At 53.4% G+C, this 18,704-nt stretch overlaps 1 protein-coding gene across 1 annotated transcript; it reads left to right on the forward strand.

The window, feature by feature from the left end:
* The first annotated feature begins 573 nt into the window (after positions 1 to 573).
* Positions 574 to 17,790, forward strand: SLC38A7 (solute carrier family 38 member 7). Its single transcript, XM_004583905.2, has 12 exons — positions 574 to 622; positions 1,185 to 1,297; positions 5,578 to 5,913; positions 7,624 to 7,822; positions 8,048 to 8,192; positions 9,006 to 9,104; positions 9,667 to 9,724; positions 10,281 to 10,395; positions 11,843 to 11,990; positions 12,434 to 12,633; positions 13,175 to 13,229; positions 16,726 to 17,790. Exons 3-12 carry the CDS (start codon positions 5,644 to 5,646, stop codon positions 16,826 to 16,828), a joined length of 1,392 nt encoding a protein of 463 aa, XP_004583962.2. The 5' UTR covers positions 574 to 622; positions 1,185 to 1,297; positions 5,578 to 5,643; the 3' UTR covers positions 16,829 to 17,790.
* The last annotated feature ends 914 nt before the right edge of the window (positions 17,791 to 18,704 follow it).

Genomic DNA, 18,704 nt, shown 5'->3' on the forward strand with positions numbered 1-18,704 from the left:
CATGCTGGTGCAGGAGCGCCAAGGCTTTGGGCCATTCTCCACTGCTTTCCCAGGCCATCAGAAGGGAGCCAGGTGGGAAGTGGAGCAGTCAGGACATGAACCAGCACCCATACAGGATGCCAGTGCTTGCAAGGTTGAGGATTATCCTACTAAGCCACTGTGCCAGCCCCTCTGCTTTTCAAAAAAGAAAAGAATCCTGTGGAGTTGAAGATGTTCAATAGCCTGAGTGTGTGGATATACAATTATGTAGAACTAAATACCCACAAAGAAATGGGTACAGGCAAAATCGGGAAATCCCAGTAAGTTCAGTGAAGTGGGTTCTGTCTGCGCCAGTGTCTTGGGGCTGATACAGGATCTCTTTGTATGATTTATGACAAATTTATAAGGCCTGGGACTCGCAAGAATCTCTAGGAGGAAGAAGCAGTATGTGCCCTTGGCAAAGATGTCAGCCATAACAATAAAACACACGGGCTGGCCCGGAGGCGTGCTGTAGGGTAGAGGAAATCAGCGAGCAGATGGCCAAAACTACAACTCCCAGGGTGACCCGCGGCCACCCAAGCAGGGAGTCATGTGATCCAAGCTCACGTGTCTCCGCAGCCGGCTCGGGAATGAAGCGCTTTAGGTAGGTGATGGAAGGTGGAGGTGGTGGGAACCGTAGTCCTGTGGTCCCTGGAGTACCCATCGCAGCGGAGTCGCCCGGTTCGTGTAGTGTTGCGGGTCAGTCCTCGCCCCACGCCTGCCTTTGCCGTGCCGGCTCCACGTCTTGGTCTGCTGTCTCCACCTAGTCCTAGGCCGGGATCGAGTCCCAGGGCTCCTCCCTGCTTTATGCCCCTTGGTAGCCCACCTGTCTGTCAGCAGATCTGGGGATTGGCCCCTTCCGCCCTGCTCCGTGTGCACCGTGGCCCACCTCCCAATACAGCTCACCCTTCATATTTCGGAGCCCCTGGGTGGACGAGGAAGCCGTACTTCTTGGAATTCGCGGGGCCTACAGCCGTGATTACACTCCTGTCCTGAGCCCTGGGCATCAGGTTTCCAGTGCTGGCACGACCACTGCTCCTTCCCCTCCGCGGTCTGTTTTCCTGTCTATCCTGGCGCCCCATTCAGTGAGGAGCCAGGCCTCCTGGCCCCCTCCACTCTGCCAAAGCCAACAGGGAGGCGACCCAAACTTTTCTCTCGTCTGACAGCAGATTTGCAGTTTAGTTTAGAGAAAGAAGCAGCTGGGATTGGAGAGAGACGTGGGGAGAATCAGACCTGGGAGTTCTCAGAAGAAGCTACCCCCTCCGCTGTGGTGCAACAGGTGAGCCAGGAGGCATGTGGCAAGTAGTGGGGGAAGGGAGTGGGAGCTGGGGGATCTGGGACCATGCTGTGCATGAGCTGCAGAAGGACTGCAGCCCTGCCTCCTGCCTGATGGAGATGGCACGGGGTTGGGACAGAGGTGCCGGAGGGAAGGATGCTACTCTAGGTCTCTTTGGAGAGGTGGCTCTGGAAACGTGTGTTGGGGGGATGCGGTGAGCAGGGCAGAGCCGGAGCTGCACTGGAAGTCCGGCCATCCCAGGACTCTGCCTTGACCGCTCGTGGCTTTGATTTTCTGCTGAGCTGTGGCAGAACCCGAGTGGCAGCTTGTGTAAAAGGAACAAGTTCTGTGGCGTTGGCGTGACTTGTTTGGATTTGGAGACAGAAGAGGGAAGTCTCTGGGGCTGGATCACTTGGTCCCGTGCCTGCTGGCAGGTGTCTGCGAGCACTCAGCGGGGTCCATGTTCTGCTCCACGCATGTGCAGTTCCCAGCTTTGCTTGTCCAGCAGCAGCAGCAGCAGCAGCAGCAGCAGCAGGAACCACAGAAAGCATCCCGGGAGGCCTCAGGAAGCATTTTGAACCCATGGAGGGCTGAGAGCAGGGCAGGGAAGGGGCTGGCTCTGTAGTACTCCTTGGTGGCTCAGTTACCACGCTGGCTCTGGTTGGCCACAGGGTAAAGTAGGGAGGGGCCGCTAGAGAACAACCTGCAGATACGGCCTGAGCACCCTGGGAATGGGGCTGAGGATCCAGGAGACTGGCAGACAGCCACAGCCTGGGCGTGGCGACCCAGAGCAGTCTCTGCTCCCTTTGTTTTTTTCTTTTTTAAGTTTTTAAGAATTTTTTAAAAGATGTATTTATTGTTGTAGCAAAGTCAGATTTACAAAAATATACAAAGAGAAAGATCTGAGATGATCCCAAACCTGGTGTAGTTTCTTTGGAGATCCCTCCAACTGAACTGCTGATCTTAGAACCCCAACCATGAAGAGACTGTGTCAGCCAGTGGATTCTGAATAGGTTTCATCGGGATTGGAACAGCGAGATTGGCAGCAATTCAGAACTGTCGAACTATCAAAACTGCTTGAGCAGGACCCTCGGAGCATGCCTCACGTCGGGGACCTGGGATGGGTGGGAGGCTGGGTGGGGCTTTTCCCTTTGTTTCTCCCCTAACCCCAGATACAGGGAAAAAAATGATAATATTAGTGTGGAAACAATGGTATTACCCACTTTCCTCTAGCCCTTAACCCTTTGTACCCTAAGCAACTAAGCAAGATTATTAAAAAAAAAAGAGCAAAGAGAAAGATCATCCATCCAGGCCCGGAAGATCTTATTCTCTGTCTCTCCTCCTTTCTGTATATCTGACTTTCAAATAAAAATAAACAAATCTTGAAAGAAAGAAAGAAAGAAAGAAAGAAAGAAAGAAAGAAAGAAAGAAAGGAGAGAAAGAAAGAAAGAAAGAAAGAAAGAAAGAAAGAAAGAAAGAAAGAAAGAAAGAAAGAAAGAAAGAAATGATATTCCATCCACTGGTTCACTCCCCAAAAAGCAACGGCCAGAGCTGAGCTGATCCAAAGCCAGGAGCCAGGAGCTTCTTCCAGGTCTCCCACACAGATGCAGGGTCCCAAGGCTTTGGGCCATCCTTGACTGCTTTCCCAGGCCACAAGCAGGGAGTTGAATGGAAAGTGGAGCTGCCGGGATTAGAATCAGCACCCATAAGGGATCCCAGAGCGTTCAAGGCGAGAACTTTAGCCACTAGGCCACCATGCTGGGCCCTAGACCTCAGTTTTAACCAGTTCTCTGCTTCCTGCTTTGCAGGGGTCAGCTTTATGCCAAGAGGCACTTGCGAATATAATAGGAGCAGTGATCCTTCATCAAGTATTACCCTGTCTAATGTTAACATACTCCTCACAGGAACTTTTATTGTTAATTAGTTTATTTATTTGAAAGGTAGAGTTACAAAGGAAGAGACAGAGAGAACAAGGTCTTCCATCCTCTGGTTCACTTTCCAAATGACCCCAGTGACTGGAGCTGGGCCAGTCCAAAGCCAGGAGCAAAGATCTAATTCAGGGGACTTGTCCTCCACTGCCTTCCCAAGCCATAAGCAGGGAGCTAAATCAGAAGTGAAGCAGCGAGGGCTTGAACTGGCACTCATATCAACCATATGGGCTGTTGGCACTGCAGATGGAGGCTGAGCTTGCACAGCAGCAGCCCCACAGGAACATGTGAGAAGTGATATGACTTGTTTAAGGCCACACAGCCTTGAAGTAGAGCAGTCAGTATCCTGGCTTGGAGGTCTTGGTCACAGCCCCTGCACATTCAAAGCCGCTGTTGGCCTGGGAGTGTGGACCTGGTCCTTTGAGACCACTGTCTGTCTTGGCGATCTCAGGCTGTGAGGCGTAGAGAACCCTGGAGGTCACACTTCAGGGCTAAGCTCCTCCAGATACTGGGACAGTCCCTCCTCCCAGGTTTCCTGGAGGACAGGCTCAAGACAAAACCACAGTTCATCTATTTACCCAGAGTAGAGGGACTGGATCAGGTGACAAACCCATTGTCTCTGTTCAGCTTCTTGGGCCCAGGGCTTGGACAAATACAGATGGGCGTATTGGGTCATTTAGGCCTGGGTCGGGGGACTGGCATTACGGCATGTCAGGTAAAGCCAAAGCCACTGCCTTCAACACCAGCATGCCGTAGGGGCGCTAGTTCAGATCCCAGTGCCTCCACTTCTGATCCAGCTGCCTGCTAATGGCATTACAGCCATCTGGGAGTGTGAACCAGTGGATGGAGGATCTCTCTTTCTCTCTCTCTCTGTCTCTTCTTCCTCTGTCACTCCTTCAAATAAGTAAATAAGCCTTTTTAAGAAATTCTTATTGAAAAAAAAAAGAAGAAATTCTTATTGAATGGCCCGACATGGTTGCCTAGCGAATAAAGTCCTCACCTTGCATACACCAGGATCCCATATATGTGTCGGTTCGTGTCATGGCTGCTCGACTTCCCATCCAGCTCCCTGCTTGTGGCCTGGGAGGGCAGTTGAGGACGGCCCAAAGCCTTGGGACCCTGCACCTACATGGGAGATACAAAGGAAGCTCCTGGCCGTTGTGACCACTTGGGGAGTGAACCAGCAGATGGAAGATCTTTCTCTCTGTCTTTGCTTCTCTATAAATCTGACTTTGTAATACAAATAAATTAATCTTTAAAAGAAAGAAAGGAAGGAAGGGAAGAAAGAAAAAAAGCCCTATGGAAACAATGGTCTTACCCACTTTCCTGGAGCCCTTGATCCTTTGCGCCCTAAAACTAAGTGAAGATCATCAAAATAAAATAATAATAATAATTTAAAAAAAAGAAATCCCTGTTGAGTCTGGCTTGGGTTTGAATACTAGCCCCAGCACTGACTGCCATAGGACCCAGGGTTGAGTGCTCAGTGATTGTACAATTGAGTCTGCTCACTGGGGACAGTCATGTGGACCTTTTAGGGCCATGCTGAAAACAGCAGGGAACAAAGCTTGCTAGCCAGTGGTAACGATAAGCACCACATGCTGTGGTGTTGCATCATAGAGCAAGTCTCCTAGTCCCTGAGACAAGGCTGAGAGGAAGCCAGTCTGGGCAGTAACAGGGACCTGAGGGCTCCAAGAGGAGCCAAGCAAGTGTCCCAGCAAGTGGGATGTTAGAGGTGACTGGGCAGGAGGGGCTGGTAGCATTGCATGCCCAGCATCACTTACTGTCTGCCCGGGGACACAGCCGTCACTGGGATGCGACACTAGTGTCATAGGACAAGGGTGAGAGTTGGCCTGAGTTTTGACGTACTTGAGTGCCACATAAGGTTATCACTCTGGGCTGCAGGGAGGCCCCCCCGTTGTTGGCGAGGACTCCTCTTGGGAGCCTATGGTGTGGAAACGGGCTGGGAAGCCAGAGTGATCTGGATCCAGATCCTGCACAGCAACTTACTCGTCTGGAGCTCTGGGTGCGTGGTGTTGACCTCTGGTCCTTTGGATCATGAGGCCCATTGAGTGAGCTAAGGCCCGCCCATGGCACACCTGCCCAACAGATGAAATCTGTGCGGCTCGGACGTTAGTGCTCCCATTCATGTTCAACATCTTATTTACGCTGCTTGTCCAGGAGGCTGCAGCAGGCAGGGTTTGCAGTTTGCACCTGTCAGTTTCCGCCTCTGCCGCCCATTACTATGGCACTCCATGGCCCGTTCTGCTCAGAACTGCTTGCCTGTGTGGATCCTAACCCTGTGCCCCAGCTTCCCCAACCCAGGATAACAACAGTGCCACTCTTTGTCCCAGACAGGCTGCCCAGGGGATGTGGTCGTGAGGCAGAACCCCCATCGCCTGCAAGAAGCCAGCTCCTGGGGCCATGGCCCAGGTCAGCATCAACAGTGACTATGGCGAGTGGGCCCTGAGCACCGATGCTGGGGAGCGAGCCCGGCTACTGCAGAGTCCTTCTGTGGACACAGCTCCCAAGAATGAGGGGGATGCCTCTCCCGGGGGCCCAGGCTCAGGCACCACCTCCACGTTGGGAGCCATCTTCATTGTTGTCAACGCCTGCCTGGGCGCAGGACTGCTCAATTTCCCAGCAGCCTTCAGCACGGCCGGGGGCGTGGTGGCAGGTGTCACCCTGCAGATGGTGAGTGTGCCAGCCTAGAAGGCAGAAGCACATGGCGGGGCAGGGGCAGGTGGGCTTTATGCCTTCCCAGGGAAGCGTTCAATCAGGGTCTTCCATCCTGCACACACATCAGACATTATTCATCTATTCCAGCTTTTCCTTCCTCCAAGCCCCCATGAAACAGAGAGGGATTTGAATGTCACTTGTGTATTTTTTAGGAGTTAAAATGACTTTGTGGGGCTTGGCAGTGTGGCCTAGTGGCTAAGGTCCTCGCCTTGATCCCATATGGCCGCTGGTTCTAATCCCGGCAGCTCCACTTCCTCTCTATCTCTCCTCCTCTCAGTATATCTGACTTTGTAATGAAAATAAAATAAATCTTAAAAAAAAAAAAAAAAAAAAAAAAAAAGATTTATTAAAAAAAAAAATGACTTTGTGATTATGTTGGAGAAGATCACCCTCATTGTTTGAAACTACATAGTGAAGTATTTACTGATGAAATTATTTGATCACTTCTATTTGCCTGAAAAATAATCCAGAGTGGGAGGGGGAATAAGATGGAGCAAGATAGGCCATACATGAGTCGCTTTTGAGCTTGAGATACTTGGAGATCTTTTGCACTATTCTACTACTTCAGTTTTTTTAAGTTTCTTTTTTTTTAAAGATGTATTTATTTTTATTGAAAAGTCAGATATACGGAGAGGAGAGACAGAGAGGAAGATCTTCCGTCCGATGATTCACTCCCCAAGTGGCCACAACGGCCATAGCAGAGCTGATCCAAAGCCAGGAGCCTCCTCCAGGTCTCCCACATGGGTGCAGGGTCCCAAGGCTTTGGGCCATCCTTGACTGCTTTCCCAGGCCACAAGCAGGGAGCTGGATGGGAAGCAGGGCCACCAGGATTAGAACTGGTGCCCACATGGGATCCTGGCATGCAAGGCAAGGACTTTAGCAACTGAGCTACTGTGCCAGGCACTTAAGTTATGTTTATAAGTCGGACTCGATGCGATAGCATAATGGTTAAGGTCCTCACCTTGAACGCGCTGGGATCCCTTATGGGCGCAGGTTCTAATCCCAGCAGTGCCACTTCCTATCCACCTCCCTGCCTGTAGCCTGGGAAAGCAGTTGGGACCCTGCACCAGTGTGGGAGACCTGGAGGAAGTTCCTGGTTCCTGGCTCCAGATCGGCATAGCACCGGCCATTGTGGCCACTTGGGGAATGAATCACCGAACAGAAGCTCTTCCTCTCTGTCTCTCCTCCTCTCTGTACATCTGCCTTTCCAATAAAGTAAATAAATATTTATAAAAAAGTTATTTTAATAAAACTTGCGAATCTTAAAGAAAATTTCCACTCTGCACCCTCTAGCAGTCTTATAAAATTGCTCCATGGGCCACTTGAGCGGACCCTCAGAGCATGCCCCACATCAGGGACCTGGGATGGGTGGGGCTTCTCCCTTTTTTCTCTCCCCTTACCCTAGATACAGAAGATAATAATAATAATAGTAATAGTAACTTGGAGGCAGTGGTCTTACCCATTTTCCTGTAGCCCTTGACCCTTTGTGCCCTGATCAACTATGTAAAGACTGTCAAAATAATTACAAAAAAAAATTTGCCCCGTGAGATGAGACCCCTTTCTCCACCCTGCTTTGGGCACTGGCTGGGTAGCTGCTTGGTGAACCCAAATGGCCCTTGGCATCCAGGCCTTTCCCACAGCATCTTGTTTTGCCCCTGCCCGCAGGGCATGCTGGTCTTCATCATCAGCGGCCTTGTCATCCTGGCTTACTGCTCCCAAGCCAGCAATGAGAGGACATACCAGGAGGTGGTGTGGGCTGTGTGTGGCAAACTGACAGGCGTGCTGTGCGAGGTGGCCATTGCTGTATACACCTTCGGCACTTGCATCGCTTTCCTCATCATCATCGGAGACCAGCAGGACAAGAGTAAGGTTTCCCCTAGGTTCCCGCTTCATCTCTCCCCCTTCAGCCCTGGGGATTCCCGGGAGAGGGGGAGGGAAAGGGTGCCCAGGCTCTCCTGGGACCACCCAAGAGTCCTTCTCACAGGTTGCTGGGCCCAAGAGAGAGAGGGTGCTGCCGGGGTTCCCCTCAGCACGAGGGCCATGCTCTGTTGTGGCCTGGCGTGACATTTCCTCCTCCCTCCCTGTGCAGTAATATCTGTGATGGCAAAGGAGCCGGATGCAGCCGCTGGTAGCCCCTGGTACATGGACCGCAAGTTCACCATCAGCCTCACAGCCTTCCTCTTCATCCTACCCCTCTCCATCCCTCGTGAGATTGGCTTCCAGAAATATGCCAGGTAAGGAGGCCCCACCCCAGCCTGTGCCAGACAGAAATTCTGATCATAGACAGCTTGAAACCCAAGGGCTGCTGAGAGCCAACCCCGTCCTCCACACCACCTCACCTTCCTAGGCAAAGCAGACTGGACTTGGGTTGCAGAGTCCCAGGCTTAAGACCTTCCTTTTCTGTCCATGTCAAGGGGGACAATATCCTCTTGCATTCATTAGTCAGTCAGTCCTAAATATACCATGTCAGAGAAGGGATGAGGGAGAGCTGAAATGGGACATGGATCCTGCTGACCTTGACTTTGGATCTCCCTGGGAGGATGGGGTCTATGAGATTTGGAGACCACCAGCCTGCCAGCATCTTTGACACAGCATGGTATCAAGGAGAGAGCCCAGCTTCCTGGTTCCATGTCTGCAGAGCTGAGGGATTCCAGTCTGTAACTAAAGGAGTACCACTTGGCTGTCTCCAACGTCCCTAGAAGTCTCAGCATCGCAGTATCTATCCTCCAAGTGCTTAACTTACACTGTCAGCAGATTCTCCAAGGCCGGGTTCCAAGGACAGCCCTTGCCAAGTTCGGGCTCCTCTGAAATCCCAGATGTGCTCTGGATCCCAGCTCTCCAGCGTGGTCCCTGAGCCAGAAGTGCCCAGCAAGTCCCCATCCCCTGGCCAGCTCCCTCCCCACTCGATCAGTTCTCAGACATTTTCCAAGTGTCTTTAGGCACAGTTGCCCTGGTGTTCAGTGCCCACCTGTGGTCACCAGAGTTGCAGGTGGGCAGCCCCGAGGGGAAAAGCAGAGAGGAAACAACTCGGTGTCTCCCTCCCGCAGCTTTCTGAGCGTCGTGGGCACCTGGTATGTCACCGCCATCATTATCATCAAATACATCTGGCCAGATAAAGAGATGACTCCCAGGGACATCCTAACCAGGTAGGTGTGGCCTCCCAGGAGACATCTGGGTAGAGGCCACCAGCTGGGGCCAAGCGTCCAGAGGCCACACAGGTGCGCTTCCTGAGGCCTATAAACTCACTCATTAGGGCTGTCTGTGGCCACAGTAGGAAAAGGGCAGGAGAACCAAATGGTGGAATACCGTGCCACTAACAGTCAACAGATGAACCAGTGTGGGACTACCAAGGGGTAAATGCACCTCTTCCCAACTTGGGCTTATCTGTGGTGTCTCTGATTTTCATAGGAGGATGACTTGGGTCTATGATTTAAAGAGGGACAAAAAAAAATCTGGGACAAACCAGAAACAGACCTCAGTTCAGAAGCCAAGAATTCTGCACTGTTAATTCCCCAAGGACCTTGTCGAACCTTGGAGTGCTGACTTACCGGGTCTCCTGTGAGACCCCTTCCCAGATGAAGTCAGGTTCCATGTGGAGAACTGCAGGTGGCTGGAGGCAGTGGTGGGATGGATGAAGAGTCGGGCCTGGGGCCTGTGGGTGGTCCCAAGTTCTCCTTAAGTAGCAGCACCTCATGTGTTTGTCCACAGGCCGGCTTCCTGGATGGCTGTGTTCAATGCCATGCCTACCATCTGCTTTGGATTTCAGGTGCCACTTGCGAGGTCCCCACTGTACCCTTAGCTTAGCCCTGCCATGGGATGAAATCCCATTACATGGAATAGAGGAGATCCTGGGAGGAAAGATGGAGCAGGGGCCCCAAGACAAGACCCCTTGTCCTTAAGGTCTTTTTATTTGTTCATTTGTTAAGATTTGCTTACTCAAAAGGTAAAGGTACAGGGAAAGGCAGAGAGCTCTTCTTCCACTCACTTGTTCATTTCCCAAGTGCCCACAGCTGGGACTGGGCCAGGACAGAGCAGACCTAGGAACTCCCATCCGGGTCTTTCATGTGGATAGCAGGAAGCCAAGTACTTGGACCACCATCTTGTGCCTTTCCAAGCACATTATCAGGAAGCATGATAGGAAGTGGAGGAGCCAAGCTCAAACTGGCCCTCCCATTTGGTTTTCTGGCATCCCAAATGGCAACTTACCATGCTGCACCACCACACCCACCCCAGTCCCTGTCATCTCTGTCCTCAGGGTACCTCCCTTTAGAAACGGGGGGTGAGGTCCCTCTCCCCCATGACCATGTGCTTCACACGAACAGTGCCACGTGAGCAGTGTGCCCGTCTTCAACAGCATGCGGAGGCCCAAGGTGAAAACCTGGGGCTGGGTGGTGACAGCTGCCATGGTCATTGCCCTCGCTGTCTACATGGGCACAGGTGAGTACTGCCACCCTCCCACGTCGAGTTCCGGGGTCCTCTAGCCACAACTGTCTGGGGGGACAGCCCTGTACTTCCAGCATGACAAAACTCTTCTGTGGGCGCTGGCTGGAACTTGCCTTGGGAAGTGTGTGCCTACCCATTCACTTCCCAGTTTTCATTGCTGCTAAGTGTAGGGAGCTGTTCTCAGCATGGAGAATGCCACGGGAGACAGTGAGACCTGGTCCTGCACTGGTGGCGTTGATGCCCTGTTGTCAGAGTCAGTAGGGCACCTGGAACAGTGGCTGGTGCCATGGTGACCGCGAAGCCCAGAAGATGCACATGGAATGGGGCAGAGCCAGATTTGGGGGTGATTCAAAGCCCCTCTCTGAGGAGGCAGCATTTGAAGGAACCCCAAGTGATGAGCAGGAGCTAGAACATGAGAAGTTGGCAGCAGTGTTTTCTTAAAAAAAAAAAAAAAAAAAAAAAAAAAAGATTTATTTTCACTGGAAAGGCAGATTTATAGAGAGAAGGAGAGACAAAAGAGTTTCCATCCGCTGGTTCAATCCCTAAATGTCCGCGATGGCTAGAGCTGAACCGATCCAAAGCCAGGGGCCAAGAGCTTCTTCTGGATCTTCCAAATGCATGAAGGGTCCCAAGGCTTTGGGTTGTCCTCTACTGCTTTCCCAGGCTATAAGCAGGGAGCTGGATGGGAAGTAGAACAGTCAGGACACAAACTGGTGCCGATATGGGATGTCAGCACTTGCAGGTAGAGGACTAGCCAATTGAGCCATCATGCCAGCCTCGGGAGAGGCATGCTGCAGACGGAGGAACTGCACAGTGGCGCACACATGGGGGTCTGTGTGGCTGGAGTGCTGTGTTTACAGGTGGTGGGCAGGGAGGCCAGGTTCATGGCTTGGAGCAGATGTTGGTGGGAGCCAAGAAGCAGCATCTTGACCTGGGGTGTGTGGGAGACAGCCTTGACCATGAGAAAAGTACTGTGGGTGAGGGGCAGAATTGGGAGGCCAGGGAGAATTTTGTGTTGTTCCTGCTGTGGTAGAGTCACAGGGGCCACCTGCACCAATAGCCAGGAACAAGGGTGGCAAAGAGCGTCCCTCTTCCCCCAGGGCTCATTAGGTGGGGCGGGCAGACAGGCAGGGAAAAAATGGAGCGAGGGGATGTGAGTGAAGGTCCCAGCGGGGGTGACGGGGGCTAGGCTGGGCAGGGCCGAGTTCTCCAAGCTGAGACCTTAAAAATGACTGGATGGTAATGCAAGGAGCTGGGCAGATGATCGGTCACCCAGAGGTTCCAAGATGGGAGCACGGTGGGAGTGTTCAGGGTCGGCAGAGGGATGCGTGAGGTCAGGAAGAGAAAGCCTTCTCCGCTGCAGACCTTGCAGCGACCAGGCTCCTTCCAGCTGCCCCAGCTGCCCCAGCTGCCCCGACCCGCGCCTCTCTCCCGGCCACAGGCATCTGCGGCTTCCTGACCTTCGGGGCTGCGGTGGACCCGGACGTGCTGCTGTCCTACCCGTCGGAGGACATGGCGGTGGCCGTAGCCCGAGCCTTCATCATCCTGAGTGTGCTCACCTCCTACCCTATCCTGCACTTCTGTGGGCGGTGAGCCATCACCCCTCCCCACCCGCGTGCTGCTGGGGCCCTGTGACTGCATTCTGCGTGGTCCTTACACCCTGTGCGCATGGGCCCAGTGCCGTAGAAGGAAGACGTGTCTGTGCTGGCCGCCACATCCCCAAGTCCTCAGGATCCCTAGGCCCTAGCCTTCCCTGAGCTTTCACACAGACACTCCGTCTCCTGAGGGTAACCCCGGCCATGATTGCCTTCTAAGGGGGGTAACTGGTGCTTTCCAAACAGGCCCGCAAAGCACCAAGCCCCTCCCAGCCAGCGTCTCATCCATTACCCTTGGCCACCGCGGCCCATTTCCCAAGGCAGCATATGGAGGCTTGACCCATGGGCTACCCAGGGAGGGCTCTGGCTCCTGGAAGCCAGCACCTGGCAGCGGGGGGCGTTACCAGAGGCACCCCTGAGCCGCTCTCTGTGGACAGGGCGGTGGTGGAAGGCCTGTGGCTGCGCTACCAGGGGACGCCAGTGGAGGAGGACGTGGGGAGGGAGCGGCGGCGGCGGGTGCTGCAGACGCTGCTCTGGTTCCTGCTCACGCTGCTGCTGGCGCTCTTCATCCCGGACATCGGCAAAGTCATCTCCGTGGTTGGAGGCCTGGCCGCCTGCTTCATCTTCATCTTCCCAGGTTCAGATCCCCCCCACACCGAGAGACGGCCCTGCTCTTGCACCCTCTCAGACCCAGGCCTGTCGGAGTCAGGAGCCCGCCCTGCTCTTCCTGGCAGCCATTGCTCCTTGGCCCTCGGACATCCCGCCAGCTCTCTCTGTGGCAGCCTGTAGGGCAGGGGGGTCCGTGGTGACACCCTGAGGCCACCATTCAGCAGCCTGCATCCCGCACCCCGGTCTGCTGCCAGAGCCCAAGGAGCTCTCCTGCCCACCAGCCACAACTCCCACCTGTCGCCTAGTTTATTGCCAGCTGGGAGGCTACTCCCATAGGCCCTTGATACTTTGCCTGGATCAGGGGGAGCCCCGTGGGCTCAGAAGGACACTGAAAGGCAGCTGAGGTGTGGGCTGCACGGAGCCATCATGTGGGGCCCTTCGGGTCTGCCAAGCACCCCTGGCAAGTCGGATGCCAGGCTGGCAGCTGCCTCTCCCAAGGGGGATGGGATGGGAGGAGAGAGCGAATGCCCCTGCCCCGCAGACTCTCAGGGTGCCCTCTTGCTTCCCAGGGCTCTGCCTCATCCAAGCCAAACTGTCAGAGATGGAAGAAGTCAAACCAGCCAGGTAAAGCGGAGCCCAGCCTGGGGTCCTCTCGGGGAGACAGTGGGTGGCACTGGCAGGGGGAAGGGAGTGGGTGCTAGCAAGTCTTAAAATGGGCTGCGTTAAGAGACTTGGGAGTTTTAAAATATGCTTTATGAAATTAGGTCTTGGGCCCAGCGCAGTATCCTAATTTTTTAATTAAAAAAAAAATTTTGTTTTGTTTTGTTTTTTTTAAGATTTATTCATTTTATTACAGCCAGATATACACAGAGGAGGATAGACAGAAAGGGAGATCTTCCGTCTGATGATTCACTCCCCAAGTGAGCCGCAACGGGCCGATGCGCGCCGATCCGATGCCGGGAACCTGGAACCTCTTCTGGGTCTCCCACGTGGGTGCAGTGTCCCAATGCATTGGGTCGTCCTTTACTGCTTTCCCAGGCCACAAGCAGGCAGCTGGATGGGAAGTGGAGCAGCCGGGATTAGAACCAGAGCCCTTATGGGATCCCGGGACTTTCAAGGCGAGGACTTTTGCCACTACGCTACTGTGCTGGGCCCTCAAAGATTTTTAATTAAAAATTTTTTTTTTAAATTGGGCCCAGCGGCGTGGCCTAGCGGCTAAAAGTCCTCGCCTTGAAAGTCCCGGGATCCCATAAGGGCTCTGGTTCTAATCCCGGCTGCTCCACTTCCCATCCAGCTCCCTGCTTGTGGCCTGGGAAAGCAGTTGAGGACGACCCAAAACATTGGAACTCTGCACCCGCGTGGAGACCTGGGAGAGGCTCCGGGCTCCTGGCTTTGGATCAGCACAGCTCTGGCTGTTGTGGTTGCTTGGGGAGTGAATCAACGGACAGAGAATCTTTCTCTCTGTCTTTCCTCCTCTCTGTTTATCTGACTTTCCAATAAAAATAAATCTTTTTAAAAATATTTGAAAAAAATAAATTAGGTTTTTTCTTTTTAAGATTTATTTATTTGAAAGAGAGAGTTACAGAAAGGGAGAGAGACAGAAACAGAGAAACCTGGGCCTGGCGGCGTGGTCTAGCGGCTAAAGTCCTCGCCTTGAAAGCCCCGGGATCCCATATGGGCGCCGGTTCTAATCCCGGCAGCTCCACTTCCCATCCAGCTCCCTGCTTGTGGCCTGGGAAAGCAGTCGAGGACGGCCCAATGCACTGGGACACTGCACCCGCGTGGGAGACCTGGAAGAGGTTCCAGGTTCCCGGCATCGGATCGGCGCGCACCGGCCCGTTGCGGCTCACTTGGGGAGTGAATCATCGGACGGAACATCTTCCTCTCTGTCTCTCCTCCTCTGTGTATATCTGGCTGTAATAAAATGAATAAATCTTTAAAAAAAAAAAAAAAAAGAAACAGAGAAACCTTCCACTGTTTCGCCACCCAAATGGCCAAAACGGCTGGAACTGAGCTGATCTGAAGCCAGGGCCTTGGAATTTCTTCTGGGTTTCCCATGAACGTTCAGGGACCCCAGGACTTGGACCCATTTTCCTCTACTTTCCCAAGCAAGGAGCTGGAGGGGAATTGGAGCATCTAGGACTTAAACTAGCACTCATGGGATGCCAGTCCTTCAGACAGAAGCTTAGCTTGCTATGCTATACTGCCATTCCTAGTATTTTTTTTTTTAAGATTTATTTACTTCTATTGTAAAATCAGATTTACAGAGAGAAGGAGAGACAGAAAGATCTTCCATCTGCTGATTCACTCCCCAAGTGGCCACAACAGCTGGAGCTGAGCCAATCTGAAGCTAAGAGTCAGGAAATTCTTCCTGGTCTCCCAGATGGGTGCAGGGTCCCAAGGCTTTGGGTCGTCCTGTTCTGCTTTCCCGGGCCACAAGCAGGGAGCTGGAAGGGAAGAGGAGTAGCTGGGATACAAACCAGCACCAGTATGGGATTCCAGTGCATGCCAGAAGAGGACTTTAGCCACTAGGCTACTGTGCTGGGCCCACCAGTATTTTTCTTCTATAAATTTGTAATCTGTGATAGTCATCACAATTTAAGAAATAATGGACTGTAGAAGTGAAATCCCTCATATTCACTGATCACCTCTACCCCCCCATCCTGTATCATTCTGAAACAGCTCTGATACCAGCTTTCTCAGCTGCTTCCCTGCATGTATGGGTGTGTCTGCACACAGTGCTGTACGTGCATGTCAATGGTTTCATGGCAGACATGTTTTCCACCAGCTTCCCCCCTCCCTGCTTTTTAACCACGTCTCGGTCATCACTCTGTCAGCAGAAGGTCTGGGGGAGGTGCGCATTGTGGTGTAACTGGTGAAGCCACACCTTGCAAGGCCGTTGTCCCATATCAAAGTGCTGCTTCAGTCCCAGACACTACTTCCCATTCAGCTTCCATCAGATGTGGAAACAAGTACTTAGGGTACTTGTCACCCACATGAGAGATCAAGGTGCATTGGCCAGGCCCACACCTGGTTATTGTGGCTGTTTGGGGAGCGAGCCAGTGGGGAGAAGATCTCTTTCTTTCCCTGTCTCTGTTGCTCTGGCTTTCAAATAAATACATGAGTAAACCTTAAGGAAAAACAAACAAACAAACAAAACAGGTTTAATGGCTACAATCTTCAGTCATATAAATGCTGACATTTGAAAGGTACAGCGAGAGGCAGATCTCGGGTTACTTGGTTCACTCCCAGAATATGTGCAACAGCCAGGTCAGGGCCAGTCTAAAGCCAGGAACCAGAAACTCCATCCTGGTCTGCTGCATGGAAGCAACGTCCCAAGCACTTGAGCTGTTAGCTGCTGGCTTCCTGGCTCATTAGCAGGAAGCTAGACCTGAAGCAAAATGTCTGAGACTCAAACCAAACAGGATGATATAGGACGCAGCGTGCTGGTCTGCGGCTTATCCCACTATACCACAGCATGTGGACATTCTTATATATCTGTTCCAGGCTTTGAATAGAACTTTTTTTTTTAACTACCTATTTTATTAATTTTAAAGACAGTTACAGAGAGGGAAAGATACCATCCCTGCTTTATTCCCCAAATAGCCACTGTGGTTGGGGCTAAGCCAGGCCAAAGCCAGGTGCTTGTTTGGCATCTGCTCCATGGGTGCAGGGGCCCCACACTGAGGCTGTCTTCCTCTGCTTCCCCAGGCACGTTAGCAGAGAGCTGGCACCTAAATTTGAGAGGCTGGCATTGCAAGCACCAACTTACTGTGCTACACCGTAGCTCTGGCCCCCCACCCCTGCTTTTTGTGCCTTTTATTATTGTTATTATTGAAACATTCCAAGTGATGTGCTTTTTCCTGAACATCTTTCCCATCGGAAGGCCTGCATTCTAACCCAGGACCTGCCCCTGTTGTGCTGTGACCAGTCAGTCGGTCTTGGCCTCCTTACCCTAGAGCCAGGGATGACACTGCTGGCCACCTGTGTCTTTGGGCTGAGAAGTCCTTGGGAAGTGAGCAGGAGAAGTGGTGTGACTGCAGGAACCAGCTATTAACTCCATTGGTGTAGCCAGGTGATGGGACGATTGATCAGACCTCTGTCACCCTCTGCCCTACAGCTGGTGGGCGCTGGTCGGTTATGGAGTCCTCTTGGTCACCATGGGAGCCTTCATCTTCGGCCAGACCACAGCCAACGCCATCTTTGTGGATCTCTTGGCATGACCACTGCCTCCCAGGAGACCCATGGCCTCTGCTGCTGGACCCAGGAAGCTGTCTCCAAAAACCATGGGACCACCCCTAGGATGACATCCTGCCATCGGGCTGGAATGACATCCTTGCATCCCTCCCTCGGAGCGGTTCCAGGCAGAATTGGGCCCCGCACCTCTGGACAGCTCGAACCACCTTCCTCCCTACTTCCCAGTCCTGGCAGTGTTGGGGGTGATGGCAGAAGAGCTGTCCCCTATCTCAGAGGAGCCTAGAACCCAGTAATGGCAGAGGGAGGAAGGGGGAAGCCGGTCTCACTTCCTGCTGTGAGCAAAGGGCCGCCCCCGCTGTGCTCCACAGAGCCGCCTATCCGGGCTAGGGCCACATTCACTCCTGTAGGCTTAGCACCTGCTCCTGCCCATTGGCACCGGGGCTTCCTCTGAGGCTCCAGCCCCTCCCGAGGGAGCGCTGAAACCACACAAACATGCAGAGGCAAGTGGATTCAGGCCTGCCTGTCCCACAACCCCACTGCACCTGCCAAGAGGCCCCCGCAGCCTCCCTCCTGTGGCTGATTGACCCTTCCCAAAACTGCAGGGTCCCCACCCTGCCTCTATCTCCATTCCCAGTGGTCCCAGCTCACCTCCCTTCCTCCTCAGACATCACCAAGTCTAATGTTTACAAACGGTGCCAGCCTGGCCTCGAAACCAGGGCCCGCCTCGTGCCGCCATGGTGCTGTGTGTATTCCTCCGTTAGCTTTTCCACAGGCAGGCAGGGGAGGTCCGCTTTTCTCTGCCAGACTCTGGGTGGCCTTGCTTAGAGGTGCCAAGGCAGGCAGTAGAGAGGGCCCCCAGCTGGCCAGGATCAGAGGAAAGTTCAAGGGCGTTTCCCTTTGCACCTACCTCCCTTCTCCCCCAGCCAGACCTACCCTGATCAGATAGAGCTGTGGCTGGGTTGGCACTAAGGGGGCCACTTGGAGCCCAGTCCCCAACCTCCATCCACCCAGCCCCTATCACTGCTTCACCTCCTGACCATTCTCCCTGGGTTTTCTGGGGCTAGGAGGATGCCAGACCCTATTAGCATCATTGTCCTCAGTGTCTATCAGTGGCCTGACAGTCACATTGAATCCTCCCTAGATTCTTGTCCCAGGCAGGATGTGTAGGGACATCCTGCCTACCCTCATGCTCCCACCCATACACCTGTTTGAACCACCGCGGCCCCTCACCGGTCCACCCCCTATCACTCTGGCCAACCCCAGGTACCCAGTCGGGCTTCTGTGTCCTGGAACTCCAGCGTTTCCGTGGGCTGTCCTGCCCCCATCCTCTAGATTGTGTCACACAGCCCTCCTGCCCATCCTCCCCAGCCAGGACAGTTTGATCTAAGGCACAGAAGCCAGAGGCAGCTCGCCTGGAGCTCAGCCTGCAGCCTGACAGCTGCCTTTCCCCATGTCCCTTCTTGCCCGGGAGCCAGCCCCTCCCCATCTGCTGTCTTCCCAGCCCTACCCCCACTAGCATCCATCGCCGGAAGACAGCCCACAGGCGGGGCTGCACAACCTCCTCATACCCCCATTTCACACATAGGTGGGCCCCAGTAAGGGCAGAGAAGGAGCTAGAATCTGGCCTCGTAGTCCAACCTCAGGCAGGATCCCCCCTCGCGTGCGCTGCCATCCCTTCCCCATCAGGACATTTCACTACTTCCACCTGTACATACTTGGAGGGAGGAGGATGGCTAATAAAAGGGGTCATGCTGCTGAGCTGCGTGCCCTGTGTGCGGGGACAGAGGTGGGGCAGGAGGCCTCCTGTGGCTACTTGGTCTGTCAGATTCAGGTCTCAGGATCGCACCTCTTTGCTCCCAGCACCAAACAGGCCACTCCCTTCTCCTCGCAGCCCATCCCAGA

This window comes from Ochotona princeps, chromosome 16 (assembly GCF_030435755.1).
Source record: "Ochotona princeps isolate mOchPri1 chromosome 16, mOchPri1.hap1, whole genome shotgun sequence".
In the NCBI taxonomy this organism is placed as follows: domain Eukaryota; kingdom Metazoa; phylum Chordata; class Mammalia; order Lagomorpha; family Ochotonidae; genus Ochotona; species Ochotona princeps.

Excerpts from the sequence above, each read along its gene's own strand:
- SLC38A7 (XM_004583905.2), top strand. The coding sequence starts at position 5,644 with ATGGCCCAGGTCAGCATCAACAGTGACTATGGCGAGTGGGCCCTGAGC. Across the intron at positions 8,193-9,005 it reads GGCTTCCAGAAATATGCCAG|CTTTCTGAGCGTCGTGGGCA; the intron begins GTAAGGAGGCCC and ends TCCCTCCCGCAG. Across the intron at positions 13,230-16,725 it reads GAAGAAGTCAAACCAGCCAG|CTGGTGGGCGCTGGTCGGTT; the intron begins GTAAAGCGGAGC and ends TCTGCCCTACAG.